Source organism: Malus domestica, chromosome 03 (genome assembly GCF_042453785.1).
Source record: "Malus domestica chromosome 03, GDT2T_hap1".
In the NCBI taxonomy this organism is placed as follows: Eukaryota; Viridiplantae; Streptophyta; class Magnoliopsida; order Rosales; family Rosaceae; genus Malus; species Malus domestica.
In genome coordinates, this window is record NC_091663.1 from 5,343,833 (window position 1) to 5,360,054 (window position 16,222).

The 16,222-nt window shown below is 37.5% G+C and overlaps 1 protein-coding gene and 1 long non-coding RNA gene across 2 annotated transcripts; one reads left to right on the forward strand and one right to left on the reverse strand.

Annotated features, from left to right (window-relative positions):
• On the reverse strand, positions 1-1,273 carry LOC139194615 (uncharacterized). The gene is made up of 4 exons (XM_070819499.1): positions 1,160-1,273; positions 710-1,014; positions 467-616; positions 1-76 (listed from the first exon to the last, which is right to left on the reverse strand). The coding sequence occupies exons 1-4, from the start codon at positions 1,271-1,273 to the stop codon at positions 1-3; spliced, it is 645 nt and encodes a 214-aa protein (XP_070675600.1).
• A 3,382-nt stretch (positions 1,274-4,655) lies between these two features.
• On the forward strand, positions 4,656-7,931 carry LOC139194165 (uncharacterized). The gene is made up of 3 exons (XR_011578941.1): positions 4,656-5,010; positions 5,262-5,793; positions 7,163-7,931. It is a non-coding gene; the product is annotated as an uncharacterized lncRNA (long non-coding RNA).
• Positions 7,932-16,222: the final 8,291 nt, after the last annotated feature.

Sequence of the window (16,222 nt, forward strand, 5' to 3'; positions counted from 1 at the left end):
TTAATTATCTTCAGCTTGTTTCAATGCCCACTGGTGCTCTATCAAGTCATTTTGCCGGGCATTGTGCATGCCTGGCCTTTGAAATGCAGTATATCGTTGAATGACCCTTTCATTGTAACGTCCATCCCTTTCTAATGGCTCATGTTGCACGGGCTTATCGGTGGCGTCATGAGCACGATATATACGTGTTCTTGAATTGTTCATCGTGTCTGCCTCATATTCATCAACGGCTTCATAATCATACTCATCTTCCACAATCATGTTGTGAAGAATGGTGCACGTCATCATGATGGATCGAAGTGACTCTACATCAAACAATCTGGCAGCACCCCTGACGATCGCCCAGCGAGCTTGGAGGATACCGAAACAACGCTCCACATCCTTCCTGCACCCCTCTTGACATCTTGCAAAGTGTTTTTCCCTTGCACTTCGCCGACGTGACACTGTTTTGACAAATGTTGACCACCTTGGGTAAATGCCGTCGGCTAGGTAGTATGGCCCGTCATACATATGTCCGTTGACCTCATACGTGACTTTTGGTGCCTTTCCTTGCAAGACATTGTTGAACACTGGGGATTGGACAATGACGTTGAGGTCATTTTGAGCTCCTGGAACCCTGAAAAAGGCGTGCCAAATCCATGTATCAAAAGATGCCACTGCCTCCAAAATGATACTTTTTGCTCATTTTCTGTCTCTATAAGCGCCTTGCCATGCACTTGGATAGTTTTTCCAAGTCCAATGCATACAATCAATGCTCCCAATCATCCCAGGAAAACTTCGCATCTCGGCCTTCTTCAAAAGCTTTTCCAAGTCCATGTGAGTAGGTTTCCGGAGGTACTCTGCGGTGTAGATAGATTCGATTGCTCCGCAAAACCTCATCAGGGACTCAAGAATGGTTGATTTCCCCATCCTCGCTATCTCATCCACTTGGTCTGTAGCTGCTTCATACGCAAGCATCTGCAGCGCAACAGTAATTTTTTGCTCGGGAATGAGACCCATAACACCACAAGCATCCTTCTTTTGCACAAAGTAAAAATCATGGTTGCAACAACAATCATGATTTTGTTGAACAAAAGTCGTTCCATTCTAAAACGACATCTGAAGTATGTATCAGTTAATGCACTATTATGGACAAAATAATCGTCCAACAGCTTGTCACCTCGTTGTTGCCTGCTTCTATCAAGGTTTTTGGAACAGGTGGGCCTGCATATATGAGCCACAGCTTGGATGACTCGACGAGAATGTGAGTCTCTGGCCATTCTTGCTTCGTCATCTCTCCTTCTCCGCTCCTCATCCTCTTTCTTCTCATTTTGGGCTACATGGAGATTGAACATTCCTTCAGATTGGTTAAACAATTCTTCCTCTTCTTGATCGATTTCCCACATCATGCTTGAAGAAGAAGACATTGTAAGTAGAAACTATGAATAATGATACAGATTTTGATTTGGTGAAGAATGAAGCAGAAACTATGAATAATGATAGAGATATTGAGAAAATTGGTGTGAGATTTAAAAGGATGGATGATGGATTATATGAAGGATTCTGAAATGATTACGTTGAAGATAGTGCCACGTGGCATGTCGTCATTCGTTAAAAATCTGATCGAAATCTATCCTAAAAGATTCTGAAAAGATAACGACACGTGCCACGATGATATTGGATAAAAATCTTATCGAAATCCATCACCAATAATTATCTTTTCGGATAATGACACGTGGCGCAACGAGAATGATTTAAAATCTGATCGAAATCTATCCTCAAAGATTCTGAAAAGATAACGACACGTGGCACGATGACATTAGATAAAAATCTTATCAAAATCTATGACCATTAATAGTTTTGGGTAAATGACACATGGCGCAACGAGAACGATTTAAAATATCTTATCCGAAATTACAAAAAAAATTATTTTGTAAAAAAAAAAAAAATTATTTTATTGCCTATTGCCAGGGCTATTCAAGTGCAAAGGTGGAGATGCAAAAAGCATTTACTGTTTATTATGGCAGTTTCTGTTCACATGGTGGATTGAATAGTGGATTGTCTGGGGGGGAGGGCTCCAAGAGTAGAGTTGCTCTAAGGCCCTTTTTGTACCTGATGAGATGGCTATTTAAAACATCATTTTATTTATTCATTTTACGATAATATTCGCATCTCTTAGGAATTTCTCCCACGCATTTTCCCCATATAAATTTTTATAATTAGAACGGTTCAATTTCTTAATCTTTATTTGAATATTATCCCAGTAAAAATTATTTGAATCGAAAATTATTTATGCATCCAAACGTAGAACAAGTTATTTGCAAAATCATTCTTAATATTTCATTTACCTATTTCTTTTCTCTTATATGCAAAACTAATGACAACACTTAATAATAATGTACTTATACAACTAATACAACTCATGTACCAAAAACTATAGAAATTACACATAATTTGCATTTCTATAAACCAATGAGAGTGCCTATAATACGATATTGTACTGAATTTTAAAATCCAGACTTGTAACTGCCAAACTACTTGTAGCATAACCTAGGGTTAGGCTTGGTCTTGTTAACAAATCAAAATGGGTAGTGGTGGTAGCGCTTAGATCAAGTTCACCCGTTTTAGGAGGGTAAGAACAAGGTAACGGTAAGGGCAGTGAAATTGATTTTACTCCTCACTCTAAACAGTAATTGTCTTTGTAAACTGATGAATCTACGAGAATTTAAAATGAACTATGTTTCGCTAGCTATTGAAAGAGGAGCAACATGTGTTGCTAAAAAATCAATTATAAATTGACACGTGTCTAAATAATTGAAGTTAAAAACTATAATTAGACAATTATCCATTTGTCATTCGGCATGATTCATTTAAAATTAGATGCTTGAAAGGGTTAAGTTTTTTAAAGAAATCATTCAAATAGTAGTTCAAATTGAATTGTACTCCATTTGGACTGTTTTACTGAAACTATATTTTACGTCCTTCTCAAATCTTTGCCACGTTTTATCGGACCAACGACCGATCGTTAAAAGTAGGGGTGGGTTCGGTTTAATTCGGTTCGGTTTTTTGCCAAAACCGAAACCAAACCGAAATTTCGGTTCGGTTCGGTTCGGTTCATTTTTTTTTCGGTTTTTTTCGGTTCGGTTTCGGTTTTTTGTTTTTTTTTTTCTTTCAAAAAATGAAAAACATTGAAATTTTAAATTTTAACGTATCCAACACAATCATAACATAAGCATTCTAACTATAATCAAAGACAATGAAAATAAACAACTTGATTAGTAAAAGAAATGTGTGGGTGGATTTATTTAGTGTGTGTTGGATTCTTTTCCATCACAAATTCCCTAAGTAATCTACCCAAAATAAATGTTTATGGATTCTGTTACATGTTATATGAGAGTAGATTTGGAAAAGAAAGCTGAGACAGAAGTAGACAGTGCTATGGAGATGGATGTAGGTACTTCAGGATGAGGTTTGGTTCCGGAACCTTATATGGGGGATAAATAATAGGTTAGGGTTTAGAGTTTTTATAGGATTTTTTTTTTAATATTTTGAGCTTAAAGTTTGGCAACACATTGGGTTTAGCACATTTTAACTTACAAATTGGGTTTAGAAAATAATATCCAAAACAAATAATTAAATAAAAAAATTAATTTAATTAATTCGGTTCGGTTCGGTTTGGTTCGGTTTCTAGATCACTAAAACCGAACCGAACCAAAAGAATTCGGTTCGGTTCGGTTTTTTCAATTCGGTTCGGTTTTTTTGTTCGGTTCGGTTTTTTCGGTTTCGGTTCGGTTTGGTTTTCGGTTTTTTTCGGTTTTCGGTTTTTTGAACCCACCCCTAGTTAAAAGTATTGAAAGTTGCCCTAAGACATATCACGTGCTTTTATTTTGACACTCATAATTTTTCTTAAAATAAAAATAAATAAATAAAACTCTTAATGTGGCTTTCGCATTCTTTGTCCCCCTTAGTAATAGTAAACGAAAAACTTACAACTCGTTATTTGCCAAAGAAAAATAGGAGATTTTTTAGTGTGTTAAAAACACAACTCGATATATTAAATTGTGGACATTTGAGAAAAAATTTCAACCATTTTATGACATTTGTATACCGGCCAGTGATCCCGGTACATTAAAAAATTTCTCAAAAAAAAGGAAGAGATTGAACAACACAATTGGAACCCAAAAACAAAACGCAAAGTGAGAGAGAGATATATTTAATACAGCAAAAATGAATTTGAATCACCCCGGTTCTTCTCTTCAAATTGTCGACTTCTAAAGCCAATCCACCTATTGAAGGAGTGGTCGGATTTTTATTCCAAAATTAAGTTTTAATATTTAGAACCTAACCCATATCTGGTGAGTTACTGTGACCCATCACTGAAGTTATTGTGACCCATACACGCTGCAAAGCAAACTCTATAGCCTACCGACTTGCACGGATTGGACTAACTCTAACCCAAAGTTGTGAATGGGATACCTCCCGTCCGAGTGTTATTATTGATTTGCAGAAGAATGTACTCTAAGGCATTGAAAACTCTTATGTAAACGCTTGGGTTTTACCATATGAATGAAATGAAACAAATTATCGTATTTTTCATAAAAAAAAAATAAAAAAAATAAAAAAAACCATATCTGGTGAGTTGGTCGGTAGACCACTAAAATGCCCTCCTCTACTGTTTACCACTGTGACTAAACGTTATATGCCCCAACTCTTCTTAAATGGATAGTGCCCTTTTTATATCATGGAGAATAATATGTAAATTTAACAAAAATTTCAGCATAATTTGTAGCGAACCACTAAAGCCCGTTTCTCTAAATTTAACAACCAATTCAAAGTGGGCACCTTTTTAGTGCCAACTTGAAACTCCGGATTGTTCTTGAAACATCAACAGCTTCTCTTTTCCTTTATTAACTGAAGGATAGCAAAACAGCGATCGGCTGAAGTTTTCCTTGAGTTCTTAACTCCCGATCCCGGCGCGAGTTAGCATCTCGGAGAAGTTAAAGATACCTGAACTTGCTTTCTGCGGCGCAGGTTAGCCTTCTGTGACAAACTCTTGTATGATATATGTATATTATCTTCGTTTTTTGTCAATTTATTTGATATGATTGGGTTCGTATAAAAAAGAAAACAATTGTTCTGTTTTTGGTTTTTTATTCAAATTTTTTTATTAGATTTTAGGGACTTTCAGGTGAATTTTTTTTTAGACTTTTAGGCTGCTTTCTTTTTTTGATAAACGTTGCGTTCGATCTCTTAGTTTCTGAACTTTGTTGATTTCTTATCAGTTATCAAGCCTGATGATTGATGATTCTTGAACGAAAAGCCACAGCAAGGGAAACAAGCATTAAACAAAGGCAACCCCTAAAGTCTTCTGCAGCCACCCTAGTTTTTTTTTTTTTTTTTTTTTTTTTTTTAACACCCGCCACCCTAGTTTTCAGTAGCAGCAAGTCCTATCGCTGTCCTTCCTGCAGCAACATGCTGCTGCTCCTAGAAGCTACGGTCTTAGGGTCTTTAGGTGACTCCTTGATGTAAATCTCCTTAAATCAAGGAATGCTTTGTAATCAGTCAAAAGTCATATGTTTAGGCCTTAAATCAAGGAGAAGGTGGCGTGTATCTTCCCTTGTGTTTTTTTGCTTCATATAACGCCTCTTGCTGTAAACACAAAACATCAATTGGAAATATACCAAAACTCATTTTTCCACAATGATAGATGGTTCAAGTTTGTTTAATGCGCTCTCGTTAATTCCTGTATTCGTGTCACGAGTGTAAGGTTGGTGTTGGTGGAATCAATTATTGACAGTAAGACAACGCAACATGGTAGGTAGATCGTTGTTTATGATCATATTGTATTAGATTAGACTGTTGGTGTCGGTTGAATGAATTTGTGAGTTTGACAATGCAGCATGGTAGATTGTTCTTATTTATGTCATGATAGATTAGATTGTGTTAGTGTCGGTTGATGGAAGGATTGACAGTCTAACAATGCGACCTGATGGATTGTCGTCATATTCGTGTTATTAGATTGTGTGACATGAATTATAAATTATCATGTTTTTGTTCGTTACAATCTTCATGTATTTGTTTCTTTAGGTGCAACTTTGATTGATGGGTCGTATTATTTAATATGTTATGTTTGCATAGAGCGGAGTGTTAGCAACGTTTAAATATTTTTCACTTAAGGTGGCTCACATATTAGTCATTAATATTTAGTTACTGATATTGGTAATTAGTTAAGATATGAATTAGTCAAACAACCCACTCCAAGCATGACTCTAGTTGATTACAATCCACTAAGAGCATGACTCTAGTTGACACATAAGAGGAGTGATTTTGACTCAGCGAATCCCTTGATGGTAGGGATTAGTGGAGTTAATTTGTTTTCATGTGAGATTAAGAGGTATGTAGCCTAGCCTATATAAAGCCTTGCATTCCTTCTGAGAAAGGTACTCGAGTGGCAATAGGCTAGAAGTTCACTTAAACTAGAGTTATAGGAGCTTTCGATTATTTTGTGCCGCTAGAAACCTGTTGTTGGACAATCATGGCTGGATGTTAGTTTGAATTCTATTTACATGTTGCTCCGTTAAATGTGATCACCAAAACTGATAACATGTGATATCAGAGCCACCTTCAGTACATATTGTTCACAATTCAGTTTTCCTACGGCACGAAGTGATATTGTTTGATCGTGCTTAAGGGTTCAAACTTGTTTAATCTATTCCTATTACGAGTTATATTTCATTATTATATGGAACCTGTAAGTTGATGCCATATCCATGTATATTATGAGTTTTCATTTGAACTTAGTAAATTGATACATATATAATTGCTTCATGTTGATTTAAGATTAGCCACATCATCTTTAGTCTATAAAGTGTGTGCTTTAATCACTTAAGGAGTTTAGTTTTAAAAACATGAAATAAGGAATGAGGCATCTACAAATTACAGTAATCTAAATAACTACTCTACCAGCAGGAAGTAATTATTTAATATTAGTGAAAAGCAAAATGACAATGTAGACATATAAGTGTTGGTTTTTCTATTCCCACACGTATGGATTTTTGGTTTTGATGTCTTGATTACATAAAAGCATATGTAAATTCTTGTGTTATACAACCTTTGCCCACACGAAGGTGTGAATTTACATTTCGAAAGCATGATTATTGTTTGTTTTTTCTTTGGTTTGCAGTTATCTCTTTTGATTCATCTCGTGTTCCAATGTTGTGTGGTGACAATTTTTATGATTGGAACGACAAAGTCCTGTTAGCTTTGGGGTGCATGTATCTCGACCTTGCTCTCCGTGGAGATGAACTACCCATGCCCATGGAATCAAGCACTCAAGAAGGCAAGGCTGCGTATGATTGTTGAGAGCGATCTAATCGCTTAAATTTGATGCTCATCAAATCCAATGTGAGCAAGAGCATTCAGAGTTCAATCCCAGAATGTGATAAGTTGACAGATTTCATGAAAGCCATTGAAGAACAGTATGTGAAATCTGATAAGTCACTTGCTAGCTCCTTGATGCAGAAACTTTCAAGCATGAAGCACAACAATTCCAAGAGTGCGTGTGCACATTATGGAAATGAGAGACATTGCAGCTCCATTAAAGTCTTTAGAGATAAAGATTTCTGAGTCACTCTTGGTTAATTTCATTCTCAATTCTCTCCACTTGAGTATGGACCAATCAAGATTTCCTATAATATACAAAAGGAAAAGTGGTCTTCCAATGAACTTCTGACCATGTGTGTTCAAGAGGAAGAGAGATTGAAACTTGAGAAATTGAAATTTGCTCATTTGGTAATTAACGAGCATGAAGGTGCCAAGAAAGGTCCTAAGGTCAAGGGAAAGAAACTGATGAAGCATTTTGCCAACAAGGATGCATGCTTATGTTAACGAAGTCAAGCCCACAACGACATTCCTGCAACTTGAGGAGTCTTCATCAGTTCAAACTCTTCTCTTTATTTGTTCCTAGTTTATAGGATTGTTGACTTTTTCAAATGTTTGTTGTAACTAAAGCTGCGCATGCAATTTGATCAGATTTGTAATTTTTGAATGGTTCTTGTATCTCGGATAAGAGGAAGGGTTGAGCATTTTTGCAGGTCTGCCTGTCCGTTGGGGATGGAGGTCGACATATATAGGAGTCTCCCTAACATCAAGTAATAATGCTATTCCTTTACCCTGCTTGGTCATAGCACGGTAGTGGGAGCTGCCAGCTTCACATGTTTTAACTCTGTCAGAGCACTTTGAAAAAGTGGTCTGTAGTATCTGGAAAGCTGATGTTGCGTGTGAAGATTACAGACAAGCTTTATCCAAGGAGATCCAGCTCTTGAAGTTAGGAAAGTGGTGCCTCTTCGGTTTTTGAACAAGCAATCCTGTCGGGGATCTAGCTCTCGAGATTCGGAGAACGATGCCTCTTTGATTTTTGAGAAAGCAATCTTGCTGGGGGTCTGGCTCTCGAGATTCGGAGAGCGGTGTCTCTTCGATTTTTAAGAAAGTAATCATGTTGGAAGTCTGGCTCTCAAGATTCGGAGGGCGGTGCCTCTTCGATTTTGGAGCAAGGAATCTTGTTGGGAGTGTTTTCTCGAATGTGAGTAAAGGTTGGGCATGTTTGCTAGTCTACCTTGCCACGAAGCACAGAGGTTGACACACAGGGACTTTCCAATTATCCAGCAGTGGTACTGTTCCTTTAGCCTCTCTTCGATTTTTTAGAAAGTAATCATGTTGGGAGTCTGGCTCTCGAGATTCGGAGGGCGGTGCCTCTTCGATTTTGGAGCAAGCAATCTTGTTGGGAGTGTTTTCTCAAATGTGAGTAAAGGTTGGGCATGTTTGCTAGAGGTTGACACACCGGGACTTTCCAATTATCCAGCAGTGGTACTGTTCCTTTACCATTGTGGGTAATAATATGGTAGCTAGACCTTCAAAATTTATGTGTCTAAACTTTGTTAGTGTTGTTTCTTTGCTATTCTTTTACCCTTCTTGGTCAGAGCGATGTAGTGGGAGCTGCAAGCTTCACGTGTCTCAACTTTGTCAGAGAACTTTGGCAAAGTTATCTGTGGTACCCATGAGCTACTGTTGCGTGTGGGAAGTGGGTGATTGAACAGTACGATTCATGTGCTTTCTACTTCGCCAGAAATCTTCGACAGAATGCCCATAATTTCCGCAAAGCTGAGTGTGCGTGTGACAGGTACTGACAAGGCTGGAAAAGTAGGTGTCTCTTCGATTTCTAAGATTGGCCCTCGTGGTCTCTGAGCAGCTCAGCTTTTGAGAAAACAAGCTTCTTCGATTTCTGAGATCAGCCTTCGTGGTCTTTGAGCAGCCCAGCTTTTGAGAAAGCAAACGCCTCTTCGATTTCTGAGATCGACCCTCGTGGTCTCTGAGCAGCCCAGCTTTTGAGAAAGCAAACGCCTATTCGATTTTTGAGCAGGCGCCTCTTCGATTTCTGAAGCTTCGTCGAGTGCAGATTTTTATAGGGGCTGACATTAAGTTCCAAAGCACACTTGAATATCCACCAGTAGAAGCTCCATTCTTGCACTTCTAAGATCTTGATTTGTCCGACCTCTTCTCTCTTCAACACCTTTGAAAATGTCTGGCCCCTCCGACCGTCGTTTTGACTTGAACCTTGTTGAAGAGGCAACCTCGCCTTCTCCAGACAACATATGGCGCCCATCCTTCGTCTCCCCTACTGGTCCTCTTACCGTTGGGGATTCCGTGATGAAGAATGATATGACCGCTGCGGTAGTGGCCAAGAACCTTCTCACTCCCAAAGATAACAGACTACTTTCCAAACGGTCTGATGAGTTGGCTGTTAAGGAATCTCTGGCTCTCAGTGTTCAGTGTGCAGGTTCTATGTCTAATATGGCCCAACGCCTATTTGCTCGAACCCGCCAACTTGAATCATTGGCGGTTGAAGTGATGAGTCTCAAACAGGAGATTAGAGGGCTCAAGCATGAGAATAAACAGTTGCACCGGCTCGCACATGACTATGCTACAAACATGAAGAGGAAGCTTGAACAGATGAAGGAATCTGATGGTCAGGTTTTACTTGATCATCAGAGATTTGTGGGTTTGTTCCAAAGGCATTTATTGCCTTCATCTTCTGGGGCTGTACCGCTTAATGAAGCTCCAAATGATCAACCTCTGATGCCTCCTCCTTCTAGGGTTCTGTCCAGTACTGAGGCTCCGAATGATCCCCCTCCGGTGCCTTCTCTTTCTGGGGCTCTACCGACTGCTGAGACTTCTCCTAAGCAACCTTTGTGAAGGCTCCCTCTTGTTTGTTTATTTTGACTCAAGCACAAAACATCAATTGGAAATATACCAAAACTCATTTTTCCACAATGATAGATGGTTCAAGTTTGTTTAATGCGCTCTCGTTAATTCCTGTATTCGTGTCACGAGTGTAAGGTTGGTGTTGGTGGAATCAATTATTGACAGTAAGACAACGCAACATGGTAGGTAGACCGCTATTTATGATCATATTGTATTAGATTAGACTGTTGGTGTCGGTTGAATGAATTTGTGAGTTTGACAATGCAGCATGGTAGATTGTTCTTATTTATGTCATGATAGATTAGATTGTGTTAGTGTCGGTTGATGGAAGGATTGACAGTCTGACAATGCGACCTGATGGATTGTCGTCATATTCGTGTTATTAGATTGTGTGACATGAATTATAAATTATCATGTTTTTGTTCGTTACAATCTTCATGTATTTGTTTCTTTAGGTGCAACTTTGATTGATGGGTCGTATTATTTAATATGTTATGTTTGCATAGAGCGGAGTGTTAGCAACGTTTAAATATTTTTCACTTAAGGTGGCTCACATATTAGTCATTAATATTTAGTTACTGATATTGGTAATTAGTTAAGATATGAATTAGTCAAACAACCCACTCCAAGCATGACTCTAGTTGATTACAATCCACTAAGAGCATGACTCTAGTTGACACATAAGAGGAGTGATTTTGACTCAGCGAATCCCTTGATGGTAGGGATTAGTGGAGTTAGTTTGTTTTCATGTGAGATTAAGAGGTATGTAGCCTAGCCTATATAAAGCCTTGCATTCCTTCTGAGAAAGGTACTCGAGTGGCAATAGGCTAGAAGTTCACTTAAACTAGAGTTATAGGAGCTTTTGATTATTTTGTGCCGCTAGAAACCTGTTGTTGGACAATCATGGCTGGATGTTAGTTTGAATTCTATTTACATGTTGCTCCGTTAAATGTGATCACCAAAACTGATAACATGTGATATCAGAGCCACCTTCAGTACATATTGTTCACAATTCAGTTTTCCTACTGCACGAAGTGATATTGTTTGATCGTGCTTAAGGGTTCAAACTTGTTTAATCTATTCCTATTACGAGTTATATTTCATTATTATATGGAACCTGTAAGTTGATGCCATATCCATGTATATTATGAGTTTTCATTTGAACTCAGTAAATTGATACATATATAATTGCTTCATGTTGATTTAAGATTAGCCACATCATCTTTAGTCTATAAAGTGTGTGCTTTAATCACTTAAGGAGTTTAGTTTTAAAAACATGAAATAAGGAATGAGGCATCTACAAATTACAGTAATCTAAATAACTACTCTACCAGCAGGAAGTAATTATTTAATATTAGTGAAAAGCAAAATGACAATCTAGACATATAAGTGTTAGTTTTTCTATTCCCACACGTATGGATTTTTGGTTTTGATGTCTTGATTACATAAAAGCATATGTAAATTCTTGTGTTATACAACCTCTGCCCACAGGAAGGTGTGAATTTACATTTCGAAAGCATGATTATTGTTTGTTTTTTCTTTGGTTTGCATTTATCTCTTTTGATTCATCTCGTGTTCCAATGTTGTGTGGTGACAATTTTTATGATTGGAACGACAAAGTCCTGTTAGCTTTGGGGTGCATGGATCTCGACCTGCTCTCTGTGGAGATGAACTACCCATGCCCATGGAATCAAGCACTCAAGAAGGCAAGGCTGCGTATGATCGTTGAGAGCGATCTAATCGCTTAAATTTGATGCTCATCAAATCCAATGTGAGCAAGAGCATTCAGAGTTCAATCCCAGAATGTGATAAGTTGACAGATTTCATGAAAGCCATTGAAGAACAGTATGTGAAATCTGATAAGTCACTTGCTAGCTCCTTGATGCAGAAACTTTCAAGCATGAAGCACAACAATTCCAAGAGTGCGTGTGCACATTATGGAAATGAGAGACATTGCAGCTCCATTAAAGTCTTTAGAGATAAAGATTTCTGAGTCACTCTTGGTTAATTTCATTCTCAATTCTCTCCACTTGAGTAAGGACCAATCAAGATTTCCTATAATATACATAAGGAAAAGTGGTCTTCTAATGAACTTCTGACCATGTGTGTTCAAGAGGAAGAGAGATTGAAACTTGAGAAATTGAAATTTGCTCATTTGGTAATTAACGAGCATGAAGGTGCCAAGAAAGGTCCTAAGGTCAAGGGAAAGAAACTGATGAAGCATTTTGCCAACAAGGATGCATGCTTCTGTTAACGAAGTCAAGCCCACAACGACATTCCTGCAACTTGAGGAGTCTTCATCAGTTCAAACTCTTCTCTTTATTTGTTCCTAGTTGATAGGATTGTTGACTTTTTCAAATGTTTGTTGTAACTAAAGCTGCGCATGCAATTTGATCAGATTTGTAATTTTTGAATGATCCTTGTATCTCGGGTTTTTCAAACCCTTTATGTAATCCTCAAGTCAATATAAATACATGCATCCCATCATTAATTGGGTATGCAATTGAAGTGAAACAAACTGAGTCTTTAAAGTTTTACATGGTATCAGAGCCCTACTATCTAACAACAAAAGATCTTTTCTTTTTTTTCCTCGCTTCCAATGGCTGACAACAATGGTACTTCCTCTCAACCTTCCACTACCGTCACTTCAAAGCTGCACCAAGATTGTTCAACACAATCTGTACTAACATTCGTGCTCCAACATTCTTCTTTCAGTGGTCAGCAAAAGCGTGCTCCAAGATTGTTCAACACAATCTGTACTAACTCAGTGGTCAGCAAAAACGTGCTCCAACATTCTTCTTTCAGTGGTCAGCAAAAGCGTGCTCCAACAAAATTTTGATATTAAGGATATGGGTGAAGTCTCCTATGTCATAGAGATTCACAGAGATAGATCTCTACAAACATTAAGCCTATCTCAAAAGTCCTACATTGAAAAGGGTTTGGAAAGATTCAAGATTCAAGATTGTTCGCCTAGTATTGCACCCCTTGTCAAAGGAGACAAGTTCAGTCTTAATCAATGTCCACAGAATGACTTGGAGCAAGAATAAATGAGGAATATACCCTATGCTTCAGTTGTTGGCAGTCTAAAGTACTCACAAGTATGTACAAGACCTGATATAGGATTCGCAGTTAAAATGTTGGGTAGATACCATAGTAATACAGGCTTGGAACATTGGAAGACTGCTAAGAAAGTCATGAGATATTTACAAGGAACCAAGGAATATAGGCTTACATACAAACACTCCAACTTCTTGGAAGTAGTTGGTTATTCAGACTTAAAATTCGCTGGCTGTGTAGACTTAAGTAAGTCTACTTAAGGATACATTTATCTCCTTGTTGGAGGAACTGTGTCTTGGTGGAGCGCCACGCAAACTTTAGTTGCTTCGTCTACCATGGAAGCATAATACATCGCTGATTTTGAAGCTTCTGCGCATGCGACTTAGTTGAGGAATTTTATCACCGGTTTTAAGATCGTTGATACTCGATAGTATTGCAAGTCCTTTGAAGATTTATTGTGATAATATGGCTGCAGTTTGTTTCGCAAAGAATAATAAAAGTGGAAGTTACAATAAGCATATCGACATCAAGTATTTGGTTGTTAGAAGACATGTTAGAAATGGTGACATTTCTATTGAACATATAAGCACTTAACAAATGATAGAAGACCCCATGACTAAAAGTTTGCTAGCAAATTTGTATAAGAGTCAAGTGGTAATATGGGAATCATTGAATCATCTCTGTAATTAATTGTTGAGCTTTGTATTTAAGTATTTTGAACTCAATAAAGTGTTTTTAATTTTGTGCACAATAAAGTTTTTCAATTCAATGGAATTGATAAAGAAGGACCAAGAATAACAAGTTAAAGTTGTTCATAAAGGACTCAAATGGAGAGTTTCAGACATTGTAAGAAGGGAAAGGGTTTTGAGTCTTCACCGCAATGATTTATATTTGAAATGTTCTATTTGGGTTATGTTTCTTATCATTATTTGTCTGGGAAGTTTTGATCAACCTATCTGTTTATTCAGGTCTATATCATTCTTAATGTTAATACGTGGACCAAGTGGGAAAATGTTAGCAATGTTCAAATATTTTCACTTTAAGGTGGCCCACATATTGGTCATTAATATTTAGTTATTGATATTGGTAATTAGTTAAGATATGAATTAGTCAAACAACCTACTCCAAGCATGACTCTAGTTGATTATAATCCACTAAGAGCATGACTCTAGTTGACAAATAAGAGGAGAGATTTTGGCTTGCGAATCCCTTGATGGTGGGGATTAGTGGAGTCAGTTTGTTTTCACGTGAGATTAAGGGGTCGCTAGCCTAGCCTATATAAAGCCTTGCATTCCATCTGAGAAAGGTACTTGAGTGGCAATAGGCTAGAAGATCACTTAAACTAGAGTTATAGGAGCTTTCAATTTTGTTGTGCCGCTAGAAACTTGTTGGACAATCATGGCTGGAGGTTAGTTCGAATTCTATTTACATGTTGTTGCACTGAATGTGAACACCAAAACTGATGACACGGAGCTCTCTATATTTGTGGTTATGTGTTGGGCAATGGTTTTTATTCTATCTTTTTGCATCCCAATAAACTATCAATAATTGGTTTAGGTTCACAACATATAACGTAAATATGCCAAAATGTTTGGTTAGATTAGACAGTGACAAGAATATATTAGTCTTCATGTTTTTTATGTTAATTTTAAATTTAGTACTTTAATGCCTGAGCTTTGTCTTGTATCAATTCCAAGTCCAAATACTAGCACCATTCAACGTCTGTCTGATGTCTGCAGATCATTAAAAAGTGAGGGATGGCCAAACATCACCCTGATCTGATAATGTGCCGGAAACAACCGGGGATCGCCATCGGACTGCTATGCGAGAAGTGTGATGGCAAGTGTGGTCTGTGACTCCTACGTTCGTCCTTGCACGCTTGTGAGGGTTTGTGATGAATGCAACTACGGATTTTCCAGGTTCGCTAATGTTGTAGTGATTTGTATTTGGAGATTGTTAGATATACATTTGACTCCTTGATGTAATGAGATCAAATTATTGTAGTTTTAATTATCACTAATGCTCTATCTATATATGGCTACAGGTAGTGCATGAACCTAGTTTCGCATCTTCTCTCTGTTTTTGTTAATGTTACTTAGTACTGGTTTGGTACTGAGGTGATTTTACAAAAAATGGGTATAAAAAAAGCTGAGTTCAAAAATGTGTTTGATAAACATTTAAAAACAACTTATTTTCACAGTTTTGGGTTAAAAAAAGCTGAAAATGTGAAGCAACAAAAATGAGTTTATTCTCACAACCCCGAACTTCGATGAATGTCTATAGATACCTTAGGTGCTGACCCTCCAAACTTCAATGAATGTATATGGATACCTTGAGTGTTACCCTTTTGAAGATTAGAGTTGGCTTTATATTTGCCCTCCAACCGACTTCAGGACTACCAAAACCCGATGAATGTCCATGAATACCTTGGGTGCTGTCCCTTGCATACATTAACATGTCTGTAGTATGCATTTTCAAATGACTTCAGGCATACCAAGACTTAATGAAATGGCGATATGCATGTTATTTCTGGTATAAAAAAATATGCGCGCTGCGTGCGCTATTCTTACTAACCCCCATAATATTATTTTCTGAATCCGTCACTGTTCACAGCACAATAAAAACAGTTTTTTTTTTTCAAAACACAACAATACCAAACTAGCCCTTAAAGTACCATAACAACCTATTATATCCAAAGTGAATGGAGGGATGTCATGTGGTTGGGCATATAGGCCCGCTCAATAAGACATTGTTTGTTACTGTGTGGTCGAATTAACTGAAAAATAGGAAGAGTACGTGTTTGTAGAGATTCTGGTGTAACAAATATTTAATGGACAAATAATTTATTATTTGAATACATGACAATGATCAATACCATCAGTGATGCATAGTACATGGACTACAGTAGAGAGCGATACAATTAATG